This window comes from Lineus longissimus, chromosome 2 (genome assembly GCF_910592395.1).
Source record: "Lineus longissimus chromosome 2, tnLinLong1.2, whole genome shotgun sequence".
Classification (NCBI taxonomy): Eukaryota; Metazoa; Nemertea; class Pilidiophora; order Heteronemertea; family Lineidae; genus Lineus; species Lineus longissimus.
In genome coordinates this window covers 19579784-19602962 of record NC_088309.1, presented here as the reverse complement: position 1 = coordinate 19602962, position 23179 = coordinate 19579784, and the positions used below count along the sequence as shown (strand labels likewise).

General features: G+C 43.7%; 1 protein-coding gene across 3 annotated transcripts; it reads right to left on the bottom strand.

Annotated features, from left to right (window-relative positions):
• Nucleotides 1–608: 608 nt before the first annotated feature.
• Nucleotides 609–22708, bottom strand: LOC135482745 (TPR and ankyrin repeat-containing protein 1-like). Of its 3 annotated transcripts, none has more exons than XM_064763074.1 (20): nucleotides 22626–22708; nucleotides 20295–20800; nucleotides 19677–19972; nucleotides 19213–19372; nucleotides 17906–18223; nucleotides 17246–17509; nucleotides 16653–16900; nucleotides 16251–16410; nucleotides 15588–15938; nucleotides 14820–15353; nucleotides 14256–14445; nucleotides 13743–13975; nucleotides 9392–13419; nucleotides 8976–9087; nucleotides 8395–8622; nucleotides 7930–8252; nucleotides 7425–7589; nucleotides 6738–6972; nucleotides 3672–6484; nucleotides 609–3254 (listed from the first exon to the last, which is right to left on the bottom strand). In XM_064763074.1, exons 2-20 carry the CDS (start codon nucleotides 20755–20757, stop codon nucleotides 3069–3071), a joined length of 11307 nt encoding a protein of 3768 aa, XP_064619144.1. In that variant the 5' UTR covers nucleotides 20758–20800; nucleotides 22626–22708; the 3' UTR covers nucleotides 609–3068. The 3 variants fall into 3 exon arrangements, with proteins under 3 accessions (XP_064619144.1, XP_064619142.1, XP_064619145.1); XM_064763072.1 differs by having other exon boundaries at nucleotides 22594–22705; XM_064763075.1 differs by lacking the exon at nucleotides 22626–22708 and adding an exon at nucleotides 21989–22078.
• Between the last annotated feature and the right edge of the window lie 471 nt (nucleotides 22709–23179).

Here is a 23179-nt window from a genome sequence, read left to right as displayed (position 1 = left end):
AGACATTGGCTGCACATGAAAGACATCAGATATGTCTCTGATTGTCTCAAGACATTGGCTGCACATGAAAGACATCAGATATGTCTCGGATTGTCTCAAGACATTGGCTGCACATGAAAGACATCAGATACATCTCGGACTGTCTCAAGACATTGGCTGCACATGAAAGACATCAGATATGTCTCGGATTGTCTCAAGACATTGGCTGCACATGAAAGACATCAGATACATCTCTGGTTATCCCAAGACATTGGCTGCACAAGAAAGACATCAGATTCATCTCGGACTGTCTCAAGACATTGGCTGCACATGAAAGACATCAGATACATCTCTGATTGTCTCAAGACATTGGCTGCACATGAAAGACATCAGATATGTCTCTGGTTGTCTCAAGACATTGGCTGCACATGAAAGACATCAGATACATCTCTGGTTATCCCAAGACATTGGCTGCACAAGAAAGACATCAGATTCATCTCGGACTGTCTCAAGACATTGGCTGCACATGAAAGACATCAGATACATCTCTGATTGTCTCAAGACATTGGCTGCACATGAAAGACATCAGATATGTCTCTGGTTATCCAAATGAAGTAAGGACATTTTCATTGAAAATAAATCAGTTTTATTGCATAGTCTTATGAACACAAGCAGTATATAATGTGCAAATTATACAGTACATTAAATGGAGGAGGATGCCCCTGCACATCAGGGTAAAAGTTGGTCCCAAAAATCCCAAAGACAGTACAAGACTGAACATCAGTGAAGTTGGGGCTAGACTTTCTTGATAGGGAGTCAAACCTAATTTTTGCATGGCCACATCTTTAAGAGAAGATCATAATCTCAAACTCTGTGAAGTATTTTCTGAAATAATGTATAACAACGGCGTTTTTTGGCAATGGAAACTTGATGAAGTATATATACGGTAATCACATTCGGCTGGGAGAGGAATTCACATGTATCACTGAATACTGTATGCATGGCAACAGTAATTCTAAGTTCGCTAGAAATGGACCGATATAGATTACAAAGAGAAATTGGTATCCAAAACGTCATGGGCTAACATGAATTCTAGGGAGTATAAGACCATGAGGGTCAGGTCACAAGTTTACTGGAAGACTGTTAGTTACACTACATTGCATGGACGAAATAGACTGTTCCTTAGTAACTCTTGATACTAGTCACCAGAAGATGACAAATTAGACCCCCTAGCTCCTGCCTGTTGTCTCCCTTTAAGTTCATGTAAACAAGCAAATAAGGCAGTTTGGAAGCATTTTGTAAATCAAGGAAGGAGAAAAGTAAAAATAACAGCGAACTCCTACAAGTAATACTTTGAAATTTCAAAATCATAAAGCACCAAATAATATATCAACATAATCATCTACGCACAAATGAATCAAGCAAATGTCTCACTGTAAATGGCAAAATATAGCAGTAATCTTGAATAAACCTTTCTATAACATAATGGCATAATTGAAGATTAATTTAATACTACAATGGAACCTCTCTGTCGAGGACACCCTTGGGATTGACAAATACTGTCTTTAATAGAGAGGTGTCCCGACTGAAGAGGTCAAATTTAATGGAAATGTTTAATACATAATGTAGGACCAATTACAGTGTCCTAATGAGAGAAGATGTCCTGCTAAACAGAGGTGTCCAGTAAGGGAGTTGTCACGGTACTCTTCAATTCACAAAGTACTGCAATGGCCAAAATTATATTTTTGTTTGTTTATTTTGAACCAATTTCACAATAACAAGTAAAGAGGCAATAGGACTTCCTTTGCGAGCCACATATATATCTGTACCTTTGGCCTGTCTTGGGACACATCAATAAGAGTGGTCAAGGACAAGGGAAGATCGCCAGAAATGGTGAAGGCCTTATGCCCCAGCACCAGGGACAAAGAGGAAAAACCTCATGACTGTGTCAAGCCCAACACTGTGATTGATGCTCTGTGACTTCAAAAAATCCCTGCTCGTGCAGGGCAGTAGTTCATAGGCATAAAAATGCTATTTTGCAGCATCTAAACAATGTAAGTGACCAAATGTGTTTGTCTCCCAATGAAGTCGTCTGTCATCTCAGCACGTTTTCTGGGTAAAAAAATAAATGAATGAAATCTATTTTGGTCATGGCTGTACCTTGTAAAATAAAGAGTAGTATCTCGAGCATAAACTGTTGGATGCATGAATGATAAACCTGTGGAAAAATACCTTGGAAAAGACGATCTCAAGGAAATAATCTCACCCCTGATCATGGCAATATCTCTAGAAAAACAAACATTACAGATATCTCATACGAAGTTTTCTTCAGGTATAGAAATATATATTGAAAACTTTATATCGAAAAACATGGTGTTAATTTGAAGTTTATTACGAGTGGTGTTGATTATAATTTCAGTAAAGATCGAAAAACCCCTGTCCAGGATCATGATATTCATGTACATGTACCTGTATCTGACTAAAATGATGTTGCTTGATGAGTCCAGATCACACTATTGGCACAAAAATCAAACCAATCTTCCAGTACTTTAATCTGTCGTCAGGTGTAAAATATACCTAACTGGTAACTTGTAATATAACACAGCTTAAATCGTGTATCAAGAAATATCAGAGTCTTCACAATGAATGAAGTTGTTGTCTATTTCATCACTTCATTATTTCTGGCTAAATATGCACACTTCAAACATTTGTATATTGTTGTAAATCAAAGTGTTCAGATATTGTTTTACAAGTAATCATGATTGATCAATGTGAAAGTGTTCTTCCACTAAGTTGGACTGATAAATGGCACTTGATGACTGTAATTCAGTCTCAAAGGTGAGTCGGGAGTCATGAAATTAATCATAATCTCCGAGTTCTACCGGAACAAAGATAACATACATACAGTGTACAATATAACGTACCACATAAAGAATTTATGACTAAAAGGTGACAATAAACATCTACCGCACATAGCAAACTTGCTTTCTAAAAACACAAGTGGGCAAAGACTTTATTACAGAAAACCACTAATCTCTTTCTTGCCACTGGCACTGAAAACCAAAAAGAAGAATCAATCAAGAAAATTATTATCTTTTACTGGTGTTTGGCTTCCTGCGCGCCTTATTCAGCCGTTTCTGTTTTTTCATTTTCCATTTGTCCGGTTCATCCACGACCTTCTGCAAAGCCTCATCTTCCAAGTCTTGGGGATCTGGTTCAGGAGTCGCAGCTTTGGCAATGTTCACAGCTCCAGCAGATGACATCTTTGCTGCTTGCTGAAAATAGAATTATCCTCATCTGAGAATTTGCCACAATGCTGTTCTTTTACATGGAAGCTGCGCACAACCTATGCTTTTGAGCCACGTAAGCTGTTTGCAGCTTAGACACTTGTTGCGTACATATCGATGTCAAAGTCTGCGTAACATATACGACACGCATGGTAATCCTACAGAGCAAAAATCTGCCTAAGAGGTAGATAGTGGCTGGAATTTTTGTTGAACCAACGTGTAGGGGTGTGTGTAGTTTGCATGTAAGATACACGTACATTGTGCACAGCATACAAACTGGGAGAAAATAACATTGTAACACAACATTATTCCAACAAATTATTCCCCAAATTATTAGTTTGCCAACAAAAAGCAAATCAAATGAGTTTATGACCGACTGAATTCTATGAAAAGAAGAGCTATTACCTCCTTATCCCAAGCCTGGACCTTGGTTACCAGCTCCCCATTTGCTTCGAATAGCTTCCTAGCAGCCTCCCTAACATCTTGCCAATTTGCCCAATCCCGCTTCGTACGCACAACTTCAATACATTTGTGAAGTGACTCGTACTGCTTTAGCATAGTGTGCTTGAGCATCCCCATTTCATCTGCAGGGAACGATGGGTGAGGTAAGTCCTTCAGCTTCTTGGTATTTTCTACTATAGACTCCACATGTCTCTTGAGTTTTTCTTTGAACACTATGCATTCCTCAACCTTCCTCTTGTGCTCCTCACTCTCCTCATGGTCTTGTCGAGTGATGACATCTGATTTCGTCAACCCGTCCCTGCTGTCAGAAATGTGTGTCACAGTATCACCAGCCTCCACAGCTTGCAAATCCCCTGCTTCATCAGCAAAATTCAGTCCCTTCCTGACGTCGGTGAAACGGTCACCACATGTGCTACACATAGTATCATCAATTATCAAATCAGGGTCCTCATTTTCAATGATGTCTGCTGCAACCTCTGTGACATGTTCTGTCATTGTCTGCTCCTCTGGGACATTCTGAATGAATGCTAGAGAGACTTGCTCTTCCGATTCTGGTTTTGCAGAACTCAGCTCCTCACGGACGGCCTCCTTAGATTTGGACTCCCTCAGATCGTCGTGTGTGAAGTGATGGAAACCGCGGAAGAGCGTATCATAACTCTCCAACTTCTGGCAGTGCACAGTCGGTGTTCTCGTACCATCATCTCCCTTCCACACACACCTCATGAGCCCCTCCTCGCCTCGCTGCACCAGGAGCTTCCCAAGAGCCTTTGCAATATCCTGGTGGCCTTTAGCTGCCTTCACTGCCTGTACAGCATCCTTCAGTCGCTGCGAACATGGACTATCTTTAAGATCCAACTCGTTGATATCATACATCAAGAGATTCTCCAAGGAGTACCTAGAGTCACGCCGGTGGAAGTTTGGGATCATCAGATTAGTGTTTAAAATCAGGGTGAGTGCGAACACTAGTACTCTCTCAGCATCCCCATTCACACACGACTCGCCCTCTGGATTGAACGCTGACCACATGTAGAAGCTGCCCGATTCCAAACCGCTGAAAACTTTAACCATCGACCACAGTCCTCCTTTCAAACGTTTGAGGTAGCCTGGTTCGACGGAAAAGTTCTGGACTAAAGAGTAAGTGGAGAGTCGTTTGTGACTGTTGTTGATGGAGTCCCAGAAAGTGATGTGTGCCAGGTAGCTCTTAGGAATGTAGGTGTGCATCAGGTCAATGTTATGCCTCAGGTACATGCAGGTAGTCAGGGCAAACTGGTACTCCAACATCATCATGGTATTCGAGTAAGACGGCATCATCAGAGGATTTCCTTTCTTTGCAACCAAGAAGAAGTATTTGTTGCAGCTCGCAATGGCTTCCTTGGGGTCTTTCACCTGGTACAAGATGTGGAACATATTGAAGAGGTGGTAGAAAACATTCACTGAGACCTTTTTACTCGGGTCGCGGTGGTCTCTGACCCAATCGAAACCAACAGCGACAACGCCTGAGGGAAGATTGGCCTGTTGTGTTCTGGCAAGAACTTGGGTCATTTTCTCCTTTTTGTTGCACAGCATGTAGACCATCTGCAGACAGAAGAACAAATCCGCACACAAGATTCCAGCATAATTCGATTGTGCGGAATACTCGTCTTTCTTCACCTCTGCGTACTTCAACAAATGCCCAATAGTTTCCGTATTGCGTACCATCCTGATGGTGGGGACTGAGTGATGAATGCTGCTGAAGACAGCGGTCTCCATCCGATCCGTTGGGTAGAACTGCTCGACGAGTTCAGCACAGCTTGTGTAGACACTGCCATTAGTCAGTTTCCGAATGTTCTCTTTCTCATTCTCTCCAAGGACGGTCGAATTCAAAGCTGATGCCAAGTAGCCGTCAAGTTCTATCAGCGACATGGTCACACGCACCAGTTCTTTGAAAGAATCCCTGGTGTGTTGATGATGCATGAACGGACAACGCTGGTTCGTGGACTCCACCTTTGCTCCTTCACACACACCTTGTAAGCGATATGTGGCACATGGCATCAGCGGCTGCCGTTTCTTCTCTATCTTTCCACGGACGAATTGGCTGAGTACCGTCAATTTCTCTGTAAGGAGTTCTTTGACAATCATGGCATGAACTTCAGCCTTGTCCATCTCTGAATTGGACGGAGCAACCAGATGTTTGGACAGGATGCGTGGTGCTTCATGGACAAGTACTTCAAGCTTATTCGGTGAACTTGAGGTCCTGAGGCCATAGTAACTCTCACACAGCTTCACGGCTTCCCTCGCAAGAGCGTTGCTGGGATGTAGCAGCGCACTGACCAAATCAAGACCTTTCTTGAATGCTCTCAGTAGCACTGAATCACACACTGCCAGAGTACAAGAATCAGGACTCAGTTTTACCAACTGATAGGCACACTCTACCTCTCCAACAGTGCATGCTGCTTTCCCAAACAATTTACTTGCAGAGTCGAGATCCTCCTTTTGTTTCGTAGAACCTGAGCAAGCTCGCAACATGAGACATTCGCCTGCTCTGGCAAGGTCCTGCTCCTTCTCGAAGAGTGGCCGTGCTGTTTTGACCAATTCTTTGACCAATTCTTTGACCTCTTCTGCCTTGGGTTGCTGCAACAGAATCCTAGCGTGTGCCAGTTTCAGATGGGCCAGTAGGTTACGTACATCTGGGTCATCTTCGTATCCAATGATACAGTTCATGGCTTCCTTGATCTTGCCCAAGTTACGAAAGAGCCTGGCTGCCTCGACATTTTTACCTGTAAATAGACAGCAAATGAACTTTATACATCAACTGAAACCAATTATTTGATTACATAAATATGAACTCTGGGACATTCCACAGTTCACTACGGCTTTCGACAACATCCATGATGAAAAGCTAAGCATCTGGTAATGCGCCATAGTGCACTATGTCATTGGAGCGGTATTTTGTACTACTGTAGCATCACACACTGAACCGGAATACTTGTCAACTCAAGTGAAATGTTTCGCTGCACAAAGTGCACCCACCGTGTTGCAGCAGGAGTTCAGCAGCCAGTGGCTTCATTCGATGTGCATCAAGAAAGTTGACAGCATCCTCAAGGGTGAGGTTATCCAAGGCCTCCATCATTCTCTTCCTGTTCTTCTCCCCGACTTTGAAATGCTGTTCAGCCGAGCGCCACGCCAAGTGTCGCATGGTGAATTTGGTGTCTGGTTTCCGCCGCAAGATTTCTCGCGGAACTGGCTGTCGCTTTTTCTCATAATCCTGAAGCAAGAAATACGCATCAAGCTACATATTGGTAGGTTTTCATTCACAAATAATCTTTTTGGTCCATATTATATAAATACCTGATAAGCCAAGGTACTATTAAGTTCAATATACACCGATTATTAACACCGAAATATGTTACAATATCATTACATGAAAACAGATCTCCCAAGTCTCCCCAAGAACCAACACCAACTTGTCCCCTTTCTCTTCTCGGGTTATAACCCTGCATCAGGAGCTCAGATAATTTCTAGTCCTCCTTTGAGTAAGTGTGTATTCAAACTTCAAAGCCATGCTCAGTGCATGCCTAGAATGGCAAGCTGATTTCTACCCAATGAATTTGGTCTAAACCACCCGTATCCCAATTCAAATGAGTTGGACAATCCAGATAGAAAATACAAGCAGTCAACTGGTGTTCTATGGAGGGAAGAAAATGATAAGAGCCTCACCTGGACAGTCTTCTGGTATCTCCGGAGTACGGCAATCGACTCATCATATCTCTTCTCATCGTAATGCAGCCGTATGGCAGCTCCGTAGTCCTTACCCAACTCAAGCATTCGACTTGTCTTCTGGGTCATCTTGATACGCTTGTACATGTCCGCAGCTCTTGTGTACTTGAAATAAGCAAATATCGTGTGAGGATGGCTGAGTTTAGATGAGAGAGGTGAAGAATCTTCCAAGCAAACAAGATCAACACAGGCTACACCAGAAAATACTCCCCAATGAACAGAATGAACCACATGAACAGGGATGAGGACTCTCTCAATCATGGACATGACACGCGGGCAACCACAGTGAAACAAGTGAGATATTCACTAGTTTCATCCAATATGACTTGGCACACAGCACTTTGGACAATGCCAATTGACGACTGATGAAACAGTCACATTTGGAGATTTTTAGATCCACTAAAACCTTTGGAAATGGGGGTGATAGAATAAAAGAAATGCCTACCTCCTTGAGTTTTTCATACAAGATGGCAGCAAACTCGTACTCGCGAGCATTCTGCAGACACTTGGCTGCTTCGATGAAGTGCTCACACTTGAGATATTCCAGCGACACAAACATGAACTTCTCTCTCAACATGCGCTTGTTGTCCAAGATGCGGCTCGCCTCCAGTGCCTGCTGATGCGCCAATGACAACTGACGAAGCTTTCTGTCCCCGGATTTGTCGTAGCATTTGGCAGCGACCCCATACAGCCGTTGTTTGAAGAATTGGTCACCTTGTTCCCTCCATTCTTGCTTCGTTGACGATTTGGAGAAGAGTTCCAACATACCTGGAAAGAGAAGCCGAAAAAATGAACTCAGAACTTCATTAATCTAATCTAATAATGTCTTGGTAGACCCTAATTCAGAGGATACCCGGTGAGTGGTACTCCAAGTCTTCAGTCAAAGTGTCTAACCTCCTTATGATATTACCTTGCTGAGCATCCTGGTCCTCCTTGACTGCCACGCTCTGCACCAAATTGAGAGCCTGGAAGTATTCAAACATGGGCTTCCTAGCTTCCTCATCCTCATCAAACATCCAGATGTTGACGCGTGCCCGAGTCAAGGCTGTGTACAGATGCTTTAGCTCGGAGTTCAGGATCTTGTGCTTCTCTGGGTCGAAGTCGAGGGGTCTTGGCCGGTTGGCATTATTCAGAACATCTGATAAAATCATAGATGACAATTAGGAGCAATCGGTTATATTCTGATTGGATCTTTCTCAATCTAAAGCACCACACATACGAGCGATTTAAATTGCTGTTACAAGATCTTTTGTCTGCAGATTAATTTATCAGGTTGCTGAGATCAGCGGTTGTTGGGAGTAAGATGAGCGTTTGCGAGATGCTTCAGTCTGCGGGACTAGGGTGGTTGACCACACTACAAATTGATGACATATTGGTATCAATCCTCAACTGAATACATGCATTGACCAAATAGTAATCCATACAACGAACACACAGCCATTACAAGTATTCCGATGAGAGAATTTGCGACGCCCAGGCAAGACGACATACCTATATTGATATCAGCGAAACTGTCTCCTTTGCGGCTGTCTTTCGCCTGTGTCTGGTACTTCTCAATCAAGTCGTCCAGGAAGTTCCGCACAATGGACCATTCCTTCTTGGCCTGTAATGAAATGAAACTTTGCAATGCCTCAAAAACTTTTCACTATTTGCACTTCTTTGGCAAAAGACTCCTAAATGCTGTGATAAGAAAACGAAAAATAACCAAATAGGACTTTAGGTTCATCCAAAGGTTGATCTGGAGTGCCTGCACCAAGAGTTTCACCTAACTTAATGTTTTCACTGAATGAATGATACTTTTCACTATTAATCAAATTTCATCGGCCTTAAGTATCAAGCATTGCCTGTTTCATAGGGCATTGAACAAACCAACTCAAGATGTAATTTTACGATGAAATAATTCTCACCTGCGAGTCTTTGAAGAAGTTGTACAGGAGGATGTCATCGAATTCCAGTCCCTTAGACTCGTAGATGGTCAACACCAATCCAAAGCTCAGCTCCTCAGGCAGACTTTTTCGGGCTTGCTCATTGACCACCAGGATAGCTTGATGCGCACCAAATTCGATCTGTGATGTCTCACGCTTATTTCCCCTTAGAACCATCGCCAGATCGCTGTAGTCGCAACACTCCATCAGGACTGGTTTTGGCCCATCGAACAATCCTCGATCTTTGTCAAGATGGTCGAATGACTCGGGGAAGAAATGTAGCATGATGTCCACTATACCTGACGCAAGGTTCAGGATGCCGGCATGCGATCTGTAGTTGTGAGTCAACTGGTAGACTTTGCGTGGAATGCCAACTGCTTCGGTTTTCCCCATCGCCTTCAGGGATTCCCTCGCGTAGTAGAACAATGACTTGAGGTCACTGAATCGGAATGCTACGCCTCGCATGATACTCTGAGCAGTATCACCAGTCAAGAACATGTCGTTGGGATTCTGGCAGCACCGAATCAGCAAGCAGAGCTCCGCCTGCGTAAAATCCTGCGTCTCATCTACATATATCTGATGAATGGCCCACTCTGGTTTCTGCATGGTCTTGATACGATTGTACAAACTGAAGATCACATCCATTTCATCGAAGTACCCTTTCTGCTTGATGAGCAGCTGGTAGATTTTGAATAGAGCGTACACCTGGTCTCGGTTTCCGGTGAAGTTAGGAGCACGTTTTACCCCCAGTTGCAGATACTGATCCTTTTCAAGGTAGCCCTTTTTGCTGTTCAAGGCCTCCATGGAACCCTTGATGAACGAGTTGATCTCTGTCCAAACCAGCGATGGGTGGCAAGTAGCTTTCTGCTTCTTGTTCATTAGAGACCACAGCTGGTAGGTGAAGACCTCATACGTGACTTCTTTTCTCGGATCCAGATGTTGTTGTGGCTGTTTTTGGGCTTCTACAACCAAAGGGTCAAGCTCTGCAGCTGCTTCATCACCAAGTTCAACAGGCTCATCATCTTCATCATCATCAAAGTCGGGGATGAGGTTCAGCGGGTTATCTTCCTTTCCCCACCCTGCAATCTCTCGTTCAATGCTACCATCTGGGCTCCTAGGGAAGAAATAGGGCTCAGGCAGTGAACCGTCAAGTATCATGAGGAACTGTCTTGATGTGATAAACAATGGGAAGGAGCAAGGATGAGCAAGCTGGAGGCGGTGGGGTAGTGGCTCATTCTCAACATCAACATGGGCCTTGGCTCTTGGAAAGGCGTGACTCAGCAGTTTGAAGTTCTTGTTAACTTCTGTGCAAAGAACACGGTTCTTTGTGATGAAGAGTTGGTGAAGATGTTCATAGACAACCTCGGGCTCATTCACAGCATTCTCATCCTCATCGTCCGACGGTTCCAGTTCATCTTCGGAGTCATCGGAGCCGTCTGTTTCTTCTCCTTCACTGTTCTCCCCTTCTCCCTCAGCCTCTTCCTCAACTTCTTCTAGAGAACTGACAAAGGCAGCAGCACGTGGAAGGATTGGACTTTCTGGATATGCCTTCTCCCAGTACCTGACAAAACTTGTCCACAAACGGTACAAACAGCAAGTTGTCTTCCCAGTTCCACTCCGTCCTAGCAGCAGCAAGGGGCAAGGTTGTTTGGGTTGGAGGTTGATGATGGCATGCTCGAGCTCTGTCACACGAAATGGGAAGTCTAACTTCTCACCTTGGTTGTGAAGAATGTTGTTGACAAGTGCAGAGTCAAAGGAGTAGAATTTCATGATGTGGTACTCGGTTTCCTTGGAGCTTGCAGGAGGAAAGAAGCGGGCCCATCTCTTGTCAGAAGGATCCAAGGGCCCAAGGATGCCCTCTATCTCTGTAAAGAGCATAGGAAGTCGCTTTCCACCTTGCCAGTAATCAACTGCCTTACCTTTGACTCCTTTCAAGTTCTTCTGGATCAGGCACTGCTCTCCCTTGCTGTGCGACCCAACGATTTTCTGGACACTCCTATAGATGTTGTCATGGTCAAACACAATGTCCCAAATCCTGATAACCTGGGCATATATCTTGCCTGTTGTCTCAACTTCAGTTTGTTCATTTCCAAGTCTGATACTTGGCAGTTCACTCCTCCTGGAAGAAAATGCAATGCCTATCTCCCAGATGATTCGAGCAGCTTTGGTCAGCTTGGCTTCATATAGGAGAATACTCTTCGGGACATTTCGGAGTCGTTTACTCAGACGTTTCTGGTGGTTGCCTGCCCCCAACATTTTGAGCTTCTTCACAATAAGAGCTTTCATCTTGAAGTCCATGTCCTTTTTACACAGGATCTTCCATACCTCTGCTGTGCATTCCATGTCCCACTCGAGGTCATTGAAGACAGATTCATCAAGTACTCCTTCAGTTATGTCATTTACATCATCATCATCATCATCATCATCATCATCATCATCATCAACATCTCCTGATTCTGGATCAGAATCTGCAGATGCCTGCTTATCACCTGGTTCATGTTCCATCTCTGTTTTCTCTAGAAGAAGTACAGGAATCTCTTCGGCAACTCCGTCTCCTTCAGTCTCATGATCAACATTGTCATCATCATTACCATCACTAACATCGGCAGATCCTTTGTCAGGAAGAGCCTCCTCATCACCGAGTTGTTTTTCTGTCTTCCCAGAAAGTAGTGCTGATAGCTCCACCACAACATGTTTCCCCCAATTCTGGACAACTGCCTTGCCTTTCTCATTCACCGAAGAAGACTCATTGGCATTAGCATCAAGAAGTGTACTCTGTTCTTTCTGATTTGACTCCACTGTGTCTACTCTATTTTCAGTAGTGAAAGCATCACTCGTGGACTCAGCAACATCCAAACCGAACTCGGTATCAGCGGCAACATCATCTTGGTGCTGCAGCTCATCAATGCTCTGAACAGAACTGACAGTTTCAGTGGTCGAGCCGTCTTTCTGTTGTCTGACTTCACTGCCTTGTCCCCAGGTTGCTTCTTCAAGTGTAGATCCCAGTGTTGACATTTCTGGAACTTCATAATCATCTTCGACATCGCTAGTATCACTGCCTCCATCATGACTGGAATTGCTCTCAATATCAGGGTCACTAAAAACGAGCATTTGTTCACCATCTTCATCATGGAAGGTCCCAATATCAGGGTCGCTGACATCATGCACACTTCCAGGGCGAATGTCATGGACATGGACTGTCTCTACGTCGTCAATCTCATCAAAATTAACCTCCCTATTGTTTGCCGCCTGTCCATTTGTTGTGTTAGCAGTCTGATCACTTGAGGTCTGCTCCTCTTCAACATTTTCCTCACCTTCACTGCATGTCTGAAAGCTGCTGTCGCGATCTCCACTCTGTTCAACCTTCAGCAGGCCGCTCTCGACAACGACCTCATTCACACGAGATTCATCTAGTTCTGGGGACGAATAATGACTGGACTGGGCTGCATCACTCATAGTATCTTCGAACTCTTCTTCAGACTCATCATCATCAGCAACCAGCAACTCGATATCCAACGCCTCAAGGAACTGACGTATCTCATCCTTGCACCACATAACCCTGTTTTTCACCGCATGACTCACGGCGACATCCACTTTCTTCTGAGGTTCATGACCCTGTACCTTTTCATCGGCTACCACAGCTTCAGCATTGTCTTCAACAACAAACTGGCTATTTTTCTTCTTCCTCCCTTTCCCAGTTTTCTCCTTAGTAGCTTTCATAGGCAGAGAGAACTTCTCACTTGCCATTCGGATGTCATGAGCACGTGGATCATCCTTCTTCAGCAGACACTGCAGTGCTGTCTTACCCGCTTTGTTGCGTAGATTAGGGTTCACACCGCTATCGAACAGGAAGGCTACGGCCTTACGAGCAAGGCGGGTGCACTGACCCTGGGCGGCAACGTGGAATAAGGTGTCTCCAGCACTGTCCTGTGTTGATGGATGAAGATAGTAGTACTTCTCCGAATCACTGGCATGGAGATCAAGGAGGCACCGGAGGGCTCCAAAATTTCCTGAAACAAACAAAATGAAAATGATACTTCTCAGCTTAAAGGAATCACACGATCTCGGAACTCTAGATTTCATCTAGGAAGCTTTTAACTGGAGCAAGTGGAATAACTAAAATACCTCTGAATGGAAAGACCTTGTACATCCTTTACAAATGCAGATTGATATACTCGGAGAGGACTATGATACCTGGGCTTCAAACTGGACCCTTGTCAGTCCCTGCATAAGATTCTACTGATCAGAGCAAAGCATGACCATTATTTTGAAAAAAAGGTGACCATCATTTTGAAGTTAAAGGTGAATCAACTAAAAATGAAACAATACCAACCTCCATCTTTGCTCATGGCAATCTGAAGAGCCACATGGAGTGGAGTATCTCCCTGTTGCAAGGTTAGCACGACAGGACTGGCACCATAGTTGATGAGCAATGAGATGGCTCCCCAGTCCTCACCGCTCACAGCTGCCTCAAGTGGTAAGGTGTTATTTGTGTTACGCTCCGTAACAGACGCACCAGCTTCCAGGATCTTCTCCAAGGCCTGGTAGCGACGTTTTGGAGATGACCTGCAAAGATTTTTAATCAACATATGACAATGGGTGATATGAATAAAGACTAGCAAATGCTTTTACTTCAATTTTGTACAGAAAGGCCTTGTGTAAATGTACATGGAGTTTTAGATAAAAGCATTTACTAGTCTTTATTCATATCACCCAGTGTGAAGAATGTAAGTACGGCAAGCAAAAATCAGACTTTTAAAAATCAAAGAGCCGAAGAGAATTTTTTTGGTTCTCACCATGGACTCAAACTCGGGGCCCATTGGCTTGGCTCAAGATGACACCTTACCTGTGGTAGTTTCCAGTGCTTCCAAAGAACCTAGTGAGATCAATATCTTTGGCCAAGTCACTTGTGCAATGGGAAGCAGCAGTGTACGCATCAAGCAGTCGCTCAACCAGCCACCAATGCTCCTTAGCTGCCAAATGGACGAATACGGAATAATCTGCAGAATCCAAAGTGGCCAAGTACTTGGGGACTTCTGCAATTGGAACATAGAACGACGTATGAACAAGTTTGGATTAGAGAATTTACCTGGTGTGAAGTGCCAATCATACTTTTGAAAACCTAGGATTTGAATTGCTTTGCTTGATTTCTCAAATTTGTTGGGCCAGTATGGAGTTCATTATCATAAAGCCATCATTCTATAGCAGGCCTGTGTATCGTTCCTGGTATTTTAGAAACAATCAATAGGCTTGGTGTGGGAGGATGACGAAAGTCAAAGTCCAGAGATAGCATAAGTAACATTACACTACTATCAAAGGAGTTTAAAATAGGGACTGGCCGAAAAACATGCTTTAACCCACGACAGGTAAACAGTAGATAAGGATTTAGCATTGATAAAATGTAACCCACCTCTTTCGCTGATCATGATCGTCATGATCAACGTCTGGCTTTTCTTCAACCATCGCTCATGCTCCGCCTTAACGTGCCTCTTCTCTTTGATAATCCCAGCGCAGAGTCTAAACATCTTCTCAGAGTCGTTTAGCTGTAAGTCGTGCGCATCGTAGTAATCATCCTGACACTTCCCGCACTTATCCCTCGGTTTTGATTTCGTCTTACTTGACTGTGCGCTCACTTTTGCTGCCTCCATTCTTCTTATTGCCTCAGTATTTTTTTCAGATTGTTTTTTGACCTCCATCATCCTTGTGAGTAGTTCATAGAGATGGGTAAAGCGGATGACGCGGTCGATCGGAAGGAAGCCATCGTTGTCTCTCTGACAAGGATCCACGCCTTTGTCGATGAGAACCTCCAACAACTCGGGAAGGTTGGGTATAGATTGGGCATGGCGGTGGTACAGGATGGCGACGTGATGCAGGAGGTTCCTTCCCAAGCTGTCCGTGTGTTTGGTCATGTATTTGAACAAGGTTCGCAGCAGTTTGTAGGTTCCTGTAATCAAAACAATCATGTTGAACTAAGCGCAATGCAAGAATTCTCTCCGCTGCTGAAAACAGATGAACAACACTGCAGAGAGCCATACCTCGTTAAAAGACGCCAACACAGATTTTCCAACTATATTGATAACTTTTTCCTTTCCCAGGACAGACTAGCTCGGCAGGCTGGAGAGCCTGCCCGAATCTGGAGAATTCCCTACGCGATACCTTAAAACAATTTGCCATTTACCTGTTGCAATTCCGGCATCGAGTGCAAGAACCATGGGATGCTCATCTCGATGGTCTACTATTCTATTTGGATCGGCACCATGAACGATCAACTCCACCAAGAGATCCTCGATCCCGTCCTTCCAACTGCGAACATCGTTGATGTACTCCGTCACAATTGGCGAAAGGTAGACTTTCTTGGCACTACAGCCAGTGGCGACGCCACCAACACCTTTCTTGTGGCCGTTTCCACCACCAAGGAAGATGAGTGAGAGAGACTCCCAGGCTCGTCGCCCGCTAAGGCGGGTCACCACGTTGCTCCAGATAGCAGATTTTGCCACGCAGCGGTTGATGAATCTTCCAGGAGATTTCCCTACAAAGGAAAGAATCTAACAAATCAATTTATCATTTTTTTGCAATGAAGTTACTCTTTACAGGGTTATACACAGGTTGTTGGAGTGCTGGCATGCTTTAAACATAACACTAAAAGGAGAAATTTCAGCTTATTTTCAAGTATATGGAAATTTTCATGGTCGGAAATTGACTTTTTGGAAAGTACATCAGTTGCAATTTTACAAAACAACACAATACAAAGCCGCAAATATTTCCAGGTTTACAATAACGAAATGGACTCGTTCCAATTCGCTCTTACCCACAAACATAGTTTTTGTATGACTATAGTTACCTGAAACCTTTGGTGACAACACAGCTAGGTCAAACAAGATCTCATCCATGTAGCGCTCACTATTGCTTGACCGCAGGATTCCGAATGCAGCAAACAATGTCGCTGCAGCATCATCGTATTTACTTAGAGCTACTTGGACCTTTGCAAGTTGTCTTTGGCTCTGTTAAAGAGACAATTGTCAAAACAAAATATCAGTAATAATATAAAAGTTGGAACAAGAGATGAGGAGGACAGGTGGTGGTAGCACTTGGGCACTTATTGAAGAGTTTAATCTCAAAATGCAATATGCACCATATCTAACAAGCTCTGGAGTACCCATACCACGAGTGTTCACTAAGAGGGTTAATTTTCTCAACAAAAACTAACGTGACCCCAAACTGAAATAATAGATCTGTAGCTTACCTCAAAACATGATGTATCCTTCCTCACAGCAGCGATGGCGTCTGTCAGAGCTGGACCTTTCTGGTTAACCTCGAATTTGGCTTGAGAAAGCTTGCACAGCATCAAGGACTCCTCTCTCTTGGTCACTTTCGCCATCTCACACAGTGCTACTGCTTTTTCATAAGAAGAACGAGCCTTGTCGTGTTTCCTCATCTTCACGTGCTGGTCACCCTCCGCTGTTAACCGCTTCATCTCCTTCAAGTGAACCTCTGCACGAAAAAAACCCAAACTGTTCTTTAGATTTACTGCTCTCCGTTTATTATTGCATTTTCTACTTGTATGAACTAAGGAAGAGTTCAAATTCAGACAATAAACTCCAACACTGGTCAGCTTTATCATATACATTAGTCTAATGTACACTTTTGATAGCTCCGAGAAAGGCAAAAAACATTAACACATAACGTGCTTAGTTCATGTACAATTTCAAGATGTTCTTCCATATGTGGGACAGCTGGTAGCGCCCCTGTCTCTGCCGAGACTCTGCTTATCACTTCGGTTGGCCTCTTTAACCCTGCATCGAAACCAATCACCCTCCCCATCCAAAAACTACAAACCTGTCTTCTTCTTCTCTTCACATGCCAGCAGTTTATACAGGGGAGAGGACTTGTCAACACAGTCGATCGGTTTCTGGCCATCGTTGTTCTTTATGGTCAAATCGGGGTTGAAATTCAACAACACCCTGAGAGCTATCTCTTGGTTTGGATTGTTGGACAAGGCCACAAGATGCAGAAGCGTATTGCCGTTAATATCCCGCTGGTTCCTCCGCGCTGGTAATTTGTCATAATTCGTCAGAAGGTACTTCAAGAGCAGGAAGCTGACTGTAGAAAGAGCACAGGATTAAAAACACCAATACATATAACATGGCTAGAAATAATGGGAGGCATCGAAGGCCTCTGTTGCTATGGGGCTAGAAATAACGGAAGTCAACAAGGGGATCTGATGCCCCCTCTGTTGCTCTGGGGCTAGAAATAACGGAGGCAACAAGGGGATCTGATGCCCCCTCTGTTGCTCTGGGGCTAGAAATAACGGAGGCAACAAGGGGATCTGATGCCCCCTCTGTTGCTCTGGGGCTAGAAATAACGGAGGCAGCAAGGGGATCTGATGCCCCCTTTGTTGCTCTGGGACTATGATATGGTGGCAAACGTAAACTTTTAATTTTGGTCTGGTGGCCTAGCAGACGATAATGGGCAGCGCAGAACACACAGCGCTCCTACCTGACTGAAGTCCCAAGTCAAGCACACTCCTCAGCACTGTACAAGTATTAGCAGCCTCATCTTTCTCTTTTGGATATTTGCACTTTCTCTGTAGAAGATCTATGGCAAGTTTCTGACCCCATCCCATGGCATCTCGGTGCTGGCAGCAGTACTTAACAAGGTCCATCAGAAACACGTTCTCTCCACACTGCTCCATGTTGTCTAGTTCTTCCTCAAATAACAACTTCATGATATGCCACTTGTTTTCGGAGGCGAGCCTCTTGAATATTTCAATCCAAGTTGGTGCATCAATGCCAAACCCTGGCAGGACTTCATCAGCTGAAATGACAACACAACATCATAAATGAGGTATTTGGATATTAGAGAATATCGGCCTGGCTTATGCGTGAGTGAAGTGTGTTCCCTGGCTTTTGATGTCCGCATGCACAACAATGTTGCTGTTGAACACTTTTGCTTGGCGTATCATAGACACAAGGTACAAGAACTTAGGTTTTACGTCTCATTTGAGAACAAAGCATTGTAGTGTTAAGCGTTTTGCTCAAGGTTGCTGGGACGGAGATGAGTCCAAAGGGAATACGCGACCTTCTCACTAGCCTTACGACTAAGACCCCAGTGCTATGCCACTGATCTCCTCAATGGAGCCAATTCCGATAGATACAATTACAGGGCACTTGTTACTTCAAAGCGTGCTGTCACTCATTGACTTTGTAACAAGAAGCAATCACAAAACAGAGCTGTTTGGGTATCCATGAGAACGTGTATCAACTTTTGCTATTGCCATTATGATACGATAGATACGCCTTGATAAGGATCTGCTTTAAGCAACAAATTAAAAATATATAAACATAAAACAATTAACCTGTACCTGTGCATATATATAAAATACTTACAATTCCTGTTCAAACAATGGAGGAAAGATAATTTAGATTCAGAATATACTAAATGGCTTAAAACCCTTCATCAATTGGCAGGCCAGCTTGTTGTATGGTTGTATTGTAATTCAGCCAACGTGATCCTTCAAATTAGATTATCCCTATGTTATCATCATATTTCACTTTACTGATTTATGCTTTAAACTTGCAGGAAATTAAAACACGCCATCTCAGTTACGGAGATTGAAGTAAAGGGTTATCTCAATATGCGCATGCGACAAGGCTGGAGACGCAAACCGGCAGTTATTACCATATCTTGAATGTTTATACGCATTTCTACGCATGTAACACTCGATCATATCTATAAATTGCAGGCTACTTTTTCAAAATGTTTCTATGCAGATAGTAAGAAGAAATGACTGCTACAATACATACCAGGACCATGTAGCTGTACAATCAACAGGATAACTTCCATCAAGAAGTTAACGCGCACATCTTGAGTTAGCTCAATCATCATCAATGTATTGACTGCAACTCTGAGAGCTTCGTCGTTCTGTGAGACAGCTTTGAGAGCCTGCACTGTTCGCCAGTAACCCTACAGGGGAGGAAAACTGATTAGAGAAACAATAGCTTCCTCCTGCCGAGTGCAGCACTTCGGGGACAAGATACATGTCGCACCAAACCCACATTTCAGTACAGTAACATCGATGCAAACTACAACGATCAATGGTGCATGAAGTCATGAATTCACTGCAGCATGACGCAGGAAGCCATCACATTTTTTCATTTCAACAAAGGCCACATTCAAGCGAGGTGTTTTCCTGAAATTTATCAATTTCATCAGGATATCATGGCACACAATAACAATGTTAGATTAATCCAGAAATAGATTAACTTACCTTAAACCAAGCAGAATCCCAATCAATACTCGCTCTCGCATCAATCAAAGCCTCCTGGTGATGACCAGTAAGACTCAACACCAACGATTTGTTACTCAACAACTGAGCGAACATCCTGTTACTGACGGGCTTAGCGTTACTTGGGGGTAACGTTTGCCTCGCCAAGTCTAGGGCTTCGCTGTAGTAAGCTAATGCTTCTTCGTGGCGGCCATTTTTGTGCAGATCGTTGCCCTTGACCTTCAGTTCATTCACGTGTTGTTGACATGGCAGGTATATCTTCCTCTGGTTAGGCTGGCCTACGATCCGACACAAAGAAAGGAAAATAGTAAACTTTCACCTCGCTATTAAGGATACTCTTGGGACTGATAAATGCTGTCTTCAAAAGGAAGGTGTCCTGACACTATCACTCAGAGAAACAGAAAGGGCAAACAATTTACTTGATCCAACTTTTTGAGAGAAAATAATTTTTTCAGTCATAGAGCAACCCTAACTAATAACTAAAGCTTTTGATTACTGTTGCCGTCCAACTTCCAACATCTTAGTGTAAAACGTCTGCCAGGAAAAGCTTGTTTGTGTAATGATTCCTCCTTCCCCCAATCAGCCCCCATGTTTACCTACCTCCACCAACACTGGAGCTGTTTTGCCTAGGTGTGGCGTCGGGAGGAGTAGCACTTCCGAGTGGTCTGGAGATACCAGCTGATCTTGCATTTGGCATCCTTGGCACACCATTAAACTCAACATTGCCCTGATAAAAAGGTTGTTGCCCAAAATTAGGCATTCCACGTCCTCGTACATTTTGCCCAAAAAAATAGTTCCTCCCATTCCCATGTTGTTGACCTCGGCCAGCACCAGGATCCCAAAGTGGTGGTCCCATTTGATCTCTTGCAAAGTTATTTCCGGGACCAAATGAAAATCTGTGCTGATTATGGTTCGGGTTCTGCCCCATTCCTTGGTGTAGGCTGGGTCCTCCTCGTCCATTTCTGCCACGATTTGAAAACTGATGCTGCCCTTGGCCAGGCTGGTTCTGCCCATGTGGACGCAGACCTTCCATAAACCTTTCAAAGCCGTCCAATGGATTCATTGTGTCAACAGTTCAATGTTTCTTCCACTATGTGATGCAATGGCTAGAATAGAGAAAGAGATCTTAAAGAGGTTGAATAGCGCCTCCAGAAGCAAGCAACAGCGCCACCCGTAGCAGAAATAAGCACTGCTTAGTGACGTCATGGTTTCCATATACGGCATCTCATTTGCATATTTTTACAACCTTATTTACTACGAGTTATAAATATGCCAGTAGCACGTGTATCCTGCCGGGCGGCGCTGTCAGGTGTTTCCACTATGGGTTACATAATCGGCTACAAAGAGGCCAGTGTTCTAGTAAATGAAGTTAGCAATGATAGCGAAAGAATGTTAGTGTATGTTACGCAGTCAATAGCGATAGTAGTGAGTTGGAGAGAGGAGAAAATGGAAAATGGAGAGAATAGTAGTATGGATTTCGAGTCGCCGGTGGATTCTGGGCCGGTGGAGAGCGAGGCCCCTGATCCGAACAGTACAGAAGAAATGGAGCAGCATATTATCCAAGACTTGTTTGACAACCATGACGACTCAAGATATTTGCCAGAATTGCTGGCAATGAACATGAATGAAGAGGAGATGGGGCCATTCCAGCCAAGTGACCTGTCACTGCTCATGGCGAATGTCGGAGCCTCTAGAGACGCTGGTCTCGTCAGTACGCCAACGGCATTGAGGTGTTCCCGAAGGGTGGTGCAGACGCCAAGACGTGAGACTAACACCGGCGCGGTGACAGCTGTAGCAGATGGAGCCACGCCACTAACATTAATTTTTCAAGCATCCGAATGGTACCTTACAGATCCGCAAGGGGCGCGTTACCGAAAATGTTGCAAAAATCAATAACGTGATCGTAAATATTGTCATATTTTTCAAGATAAGAGTATGTAAATGATACGCAAACGGTAAACCAATGAAAGGCCAGTATCTATTGAACCTTACAAGTAATTTGGGGGCCTTGAAACTCCTTATATTTATCAATGAAACCTTATTCCCGCCGAAGGTTTTGACCGGGCCGTCCAAAACTCCCCATTTTTTGGCGGGCCCTTCCCTTTAACATTAGTTTCTGCCTCCCCTAGCTCTCTCACTCAGTCCACAGCCCACTGAATCAAGTGGTTAAAATATTGTTTTAAAAGGATTTAGGTGGATTTAAGAAGGAGCAAGGAATCCTGATAGAGATCTTCACCACGCAATGGTTTAATCCCTTACAGACCCTCGATTCCTCATCATCATCATTATTATACAGTCGAAGGCCATGTCGGCTGATAGCAGTGGCCTTTGCTCTGTCTCTCAGCTTAGGCTACTTGGTCAACTTAGACTATAGGCCCTAGGTACCACCAATTTGGCTAGAACTTGAAATATAAAAGCAATTAAATCTCTTTCAAACAAAGTAAATGCCAATTTTAAGAGTGGGAGTCATCTGTTGTTTGTATTCTAGAGAACAGCCTCCTAGGTTTTCGATGGGCATTCACTTCATTTTGAAGGAGTTTCAATTGATTTTGGATTTCAGGTTCTAGCCAAAATGGTGGTACCTACAGCCAACCCTGGAGGTGATCTGAAAGTGAAACTGAAAGTGAGCCCAAGTACATCTCAATAGGCCTACATGGTACCGTATCCAGATGATACAACAAGAAGAGACCAATCACTGAATCAGTAACTGGTGCCCATTTTCACCAGCAGATAACACACTAGGAAGTAGTAGTAAAGTAATGTAGATGTGAAAGCAGTGGCAAAAACTCAGAAGTCTGCAAAGGGAAGTCCAAAAAAGACCTGGAAGTTTAGTAGTTTCAAGTTTGTTTGTTTAGTGAGACAAAATCAGCCAACATGCGTCCTTTTCTAGCATGCTTACCAATCTACTGGGAAGTTATGATGAATACTAACGTATTTCTAGGCCATGGTTTGTTGAATTTGATGAAATATTGGAAAAAGAATGAATCCGTTCCAGCAGCTTTTGACATATTTGCACATATCAACACGTCACACGTGTTTCGCTGAATCTGTCAACCTTGCACGCAGGTCGACATGATGGTCGAGGTTGGGATTTCCCCCCGACGCGCGGGAAATTCAAACGTGAGCCATTTCGACCACAGGCACTTGAAAATAGGAGTCTATGTTGCATGTCGTTCACGATATGTTGGCCAACGAAGCCAGGAATAGGTTGGTTAGAAGTACCAGTATGTTCACTTCTAAAACCCCTCCACGAATAAACCGAGTGACGAGCTCTTTTCATTTTGATGATATCTCTAAATATCATAACACGTGCACATTTCATAATAGACTCCCGGGTAAATCCATTGCGTCATCCTAATTGGATTTAAGCTTACCGTCCCACTGCGTCCGGAGTGTAATTTCATGTGTAATCCAGGTGTTTAATCTTCTCATCTTACAAGACAACAAATAAAATAGAAAAATGGCAGATATGAACAATAGATAAA

What these genes read in the sequence shown, in the direction of transcription:
- LOC135482745 (XM_064763074.1), bottom strand. Translation starts at nt 20,757, where the DNA reads ATGAATCCATTGGACGGCTTTGAAAGGTTTATGGAAGGTCTGCGTCCA. An exon ending in TGACTTGGGACTTCAGTCAG is followed by an intron (nt 17,510 to 17,905) that starts GTAGGAGCGCTG and finishes CTCTTTCTACAG; the next exon opens with TCAGCTTCCTGCTCTTGAAG. An exon ending in CGATGCCGGAATTGCAACAG is followed by an intron (nt 15,354 to 15,587) that starts GTAAATGGCAAA and finishes TTTTGATTACAG; the next exon opens with GAACCTACAAACTGCTGCGA.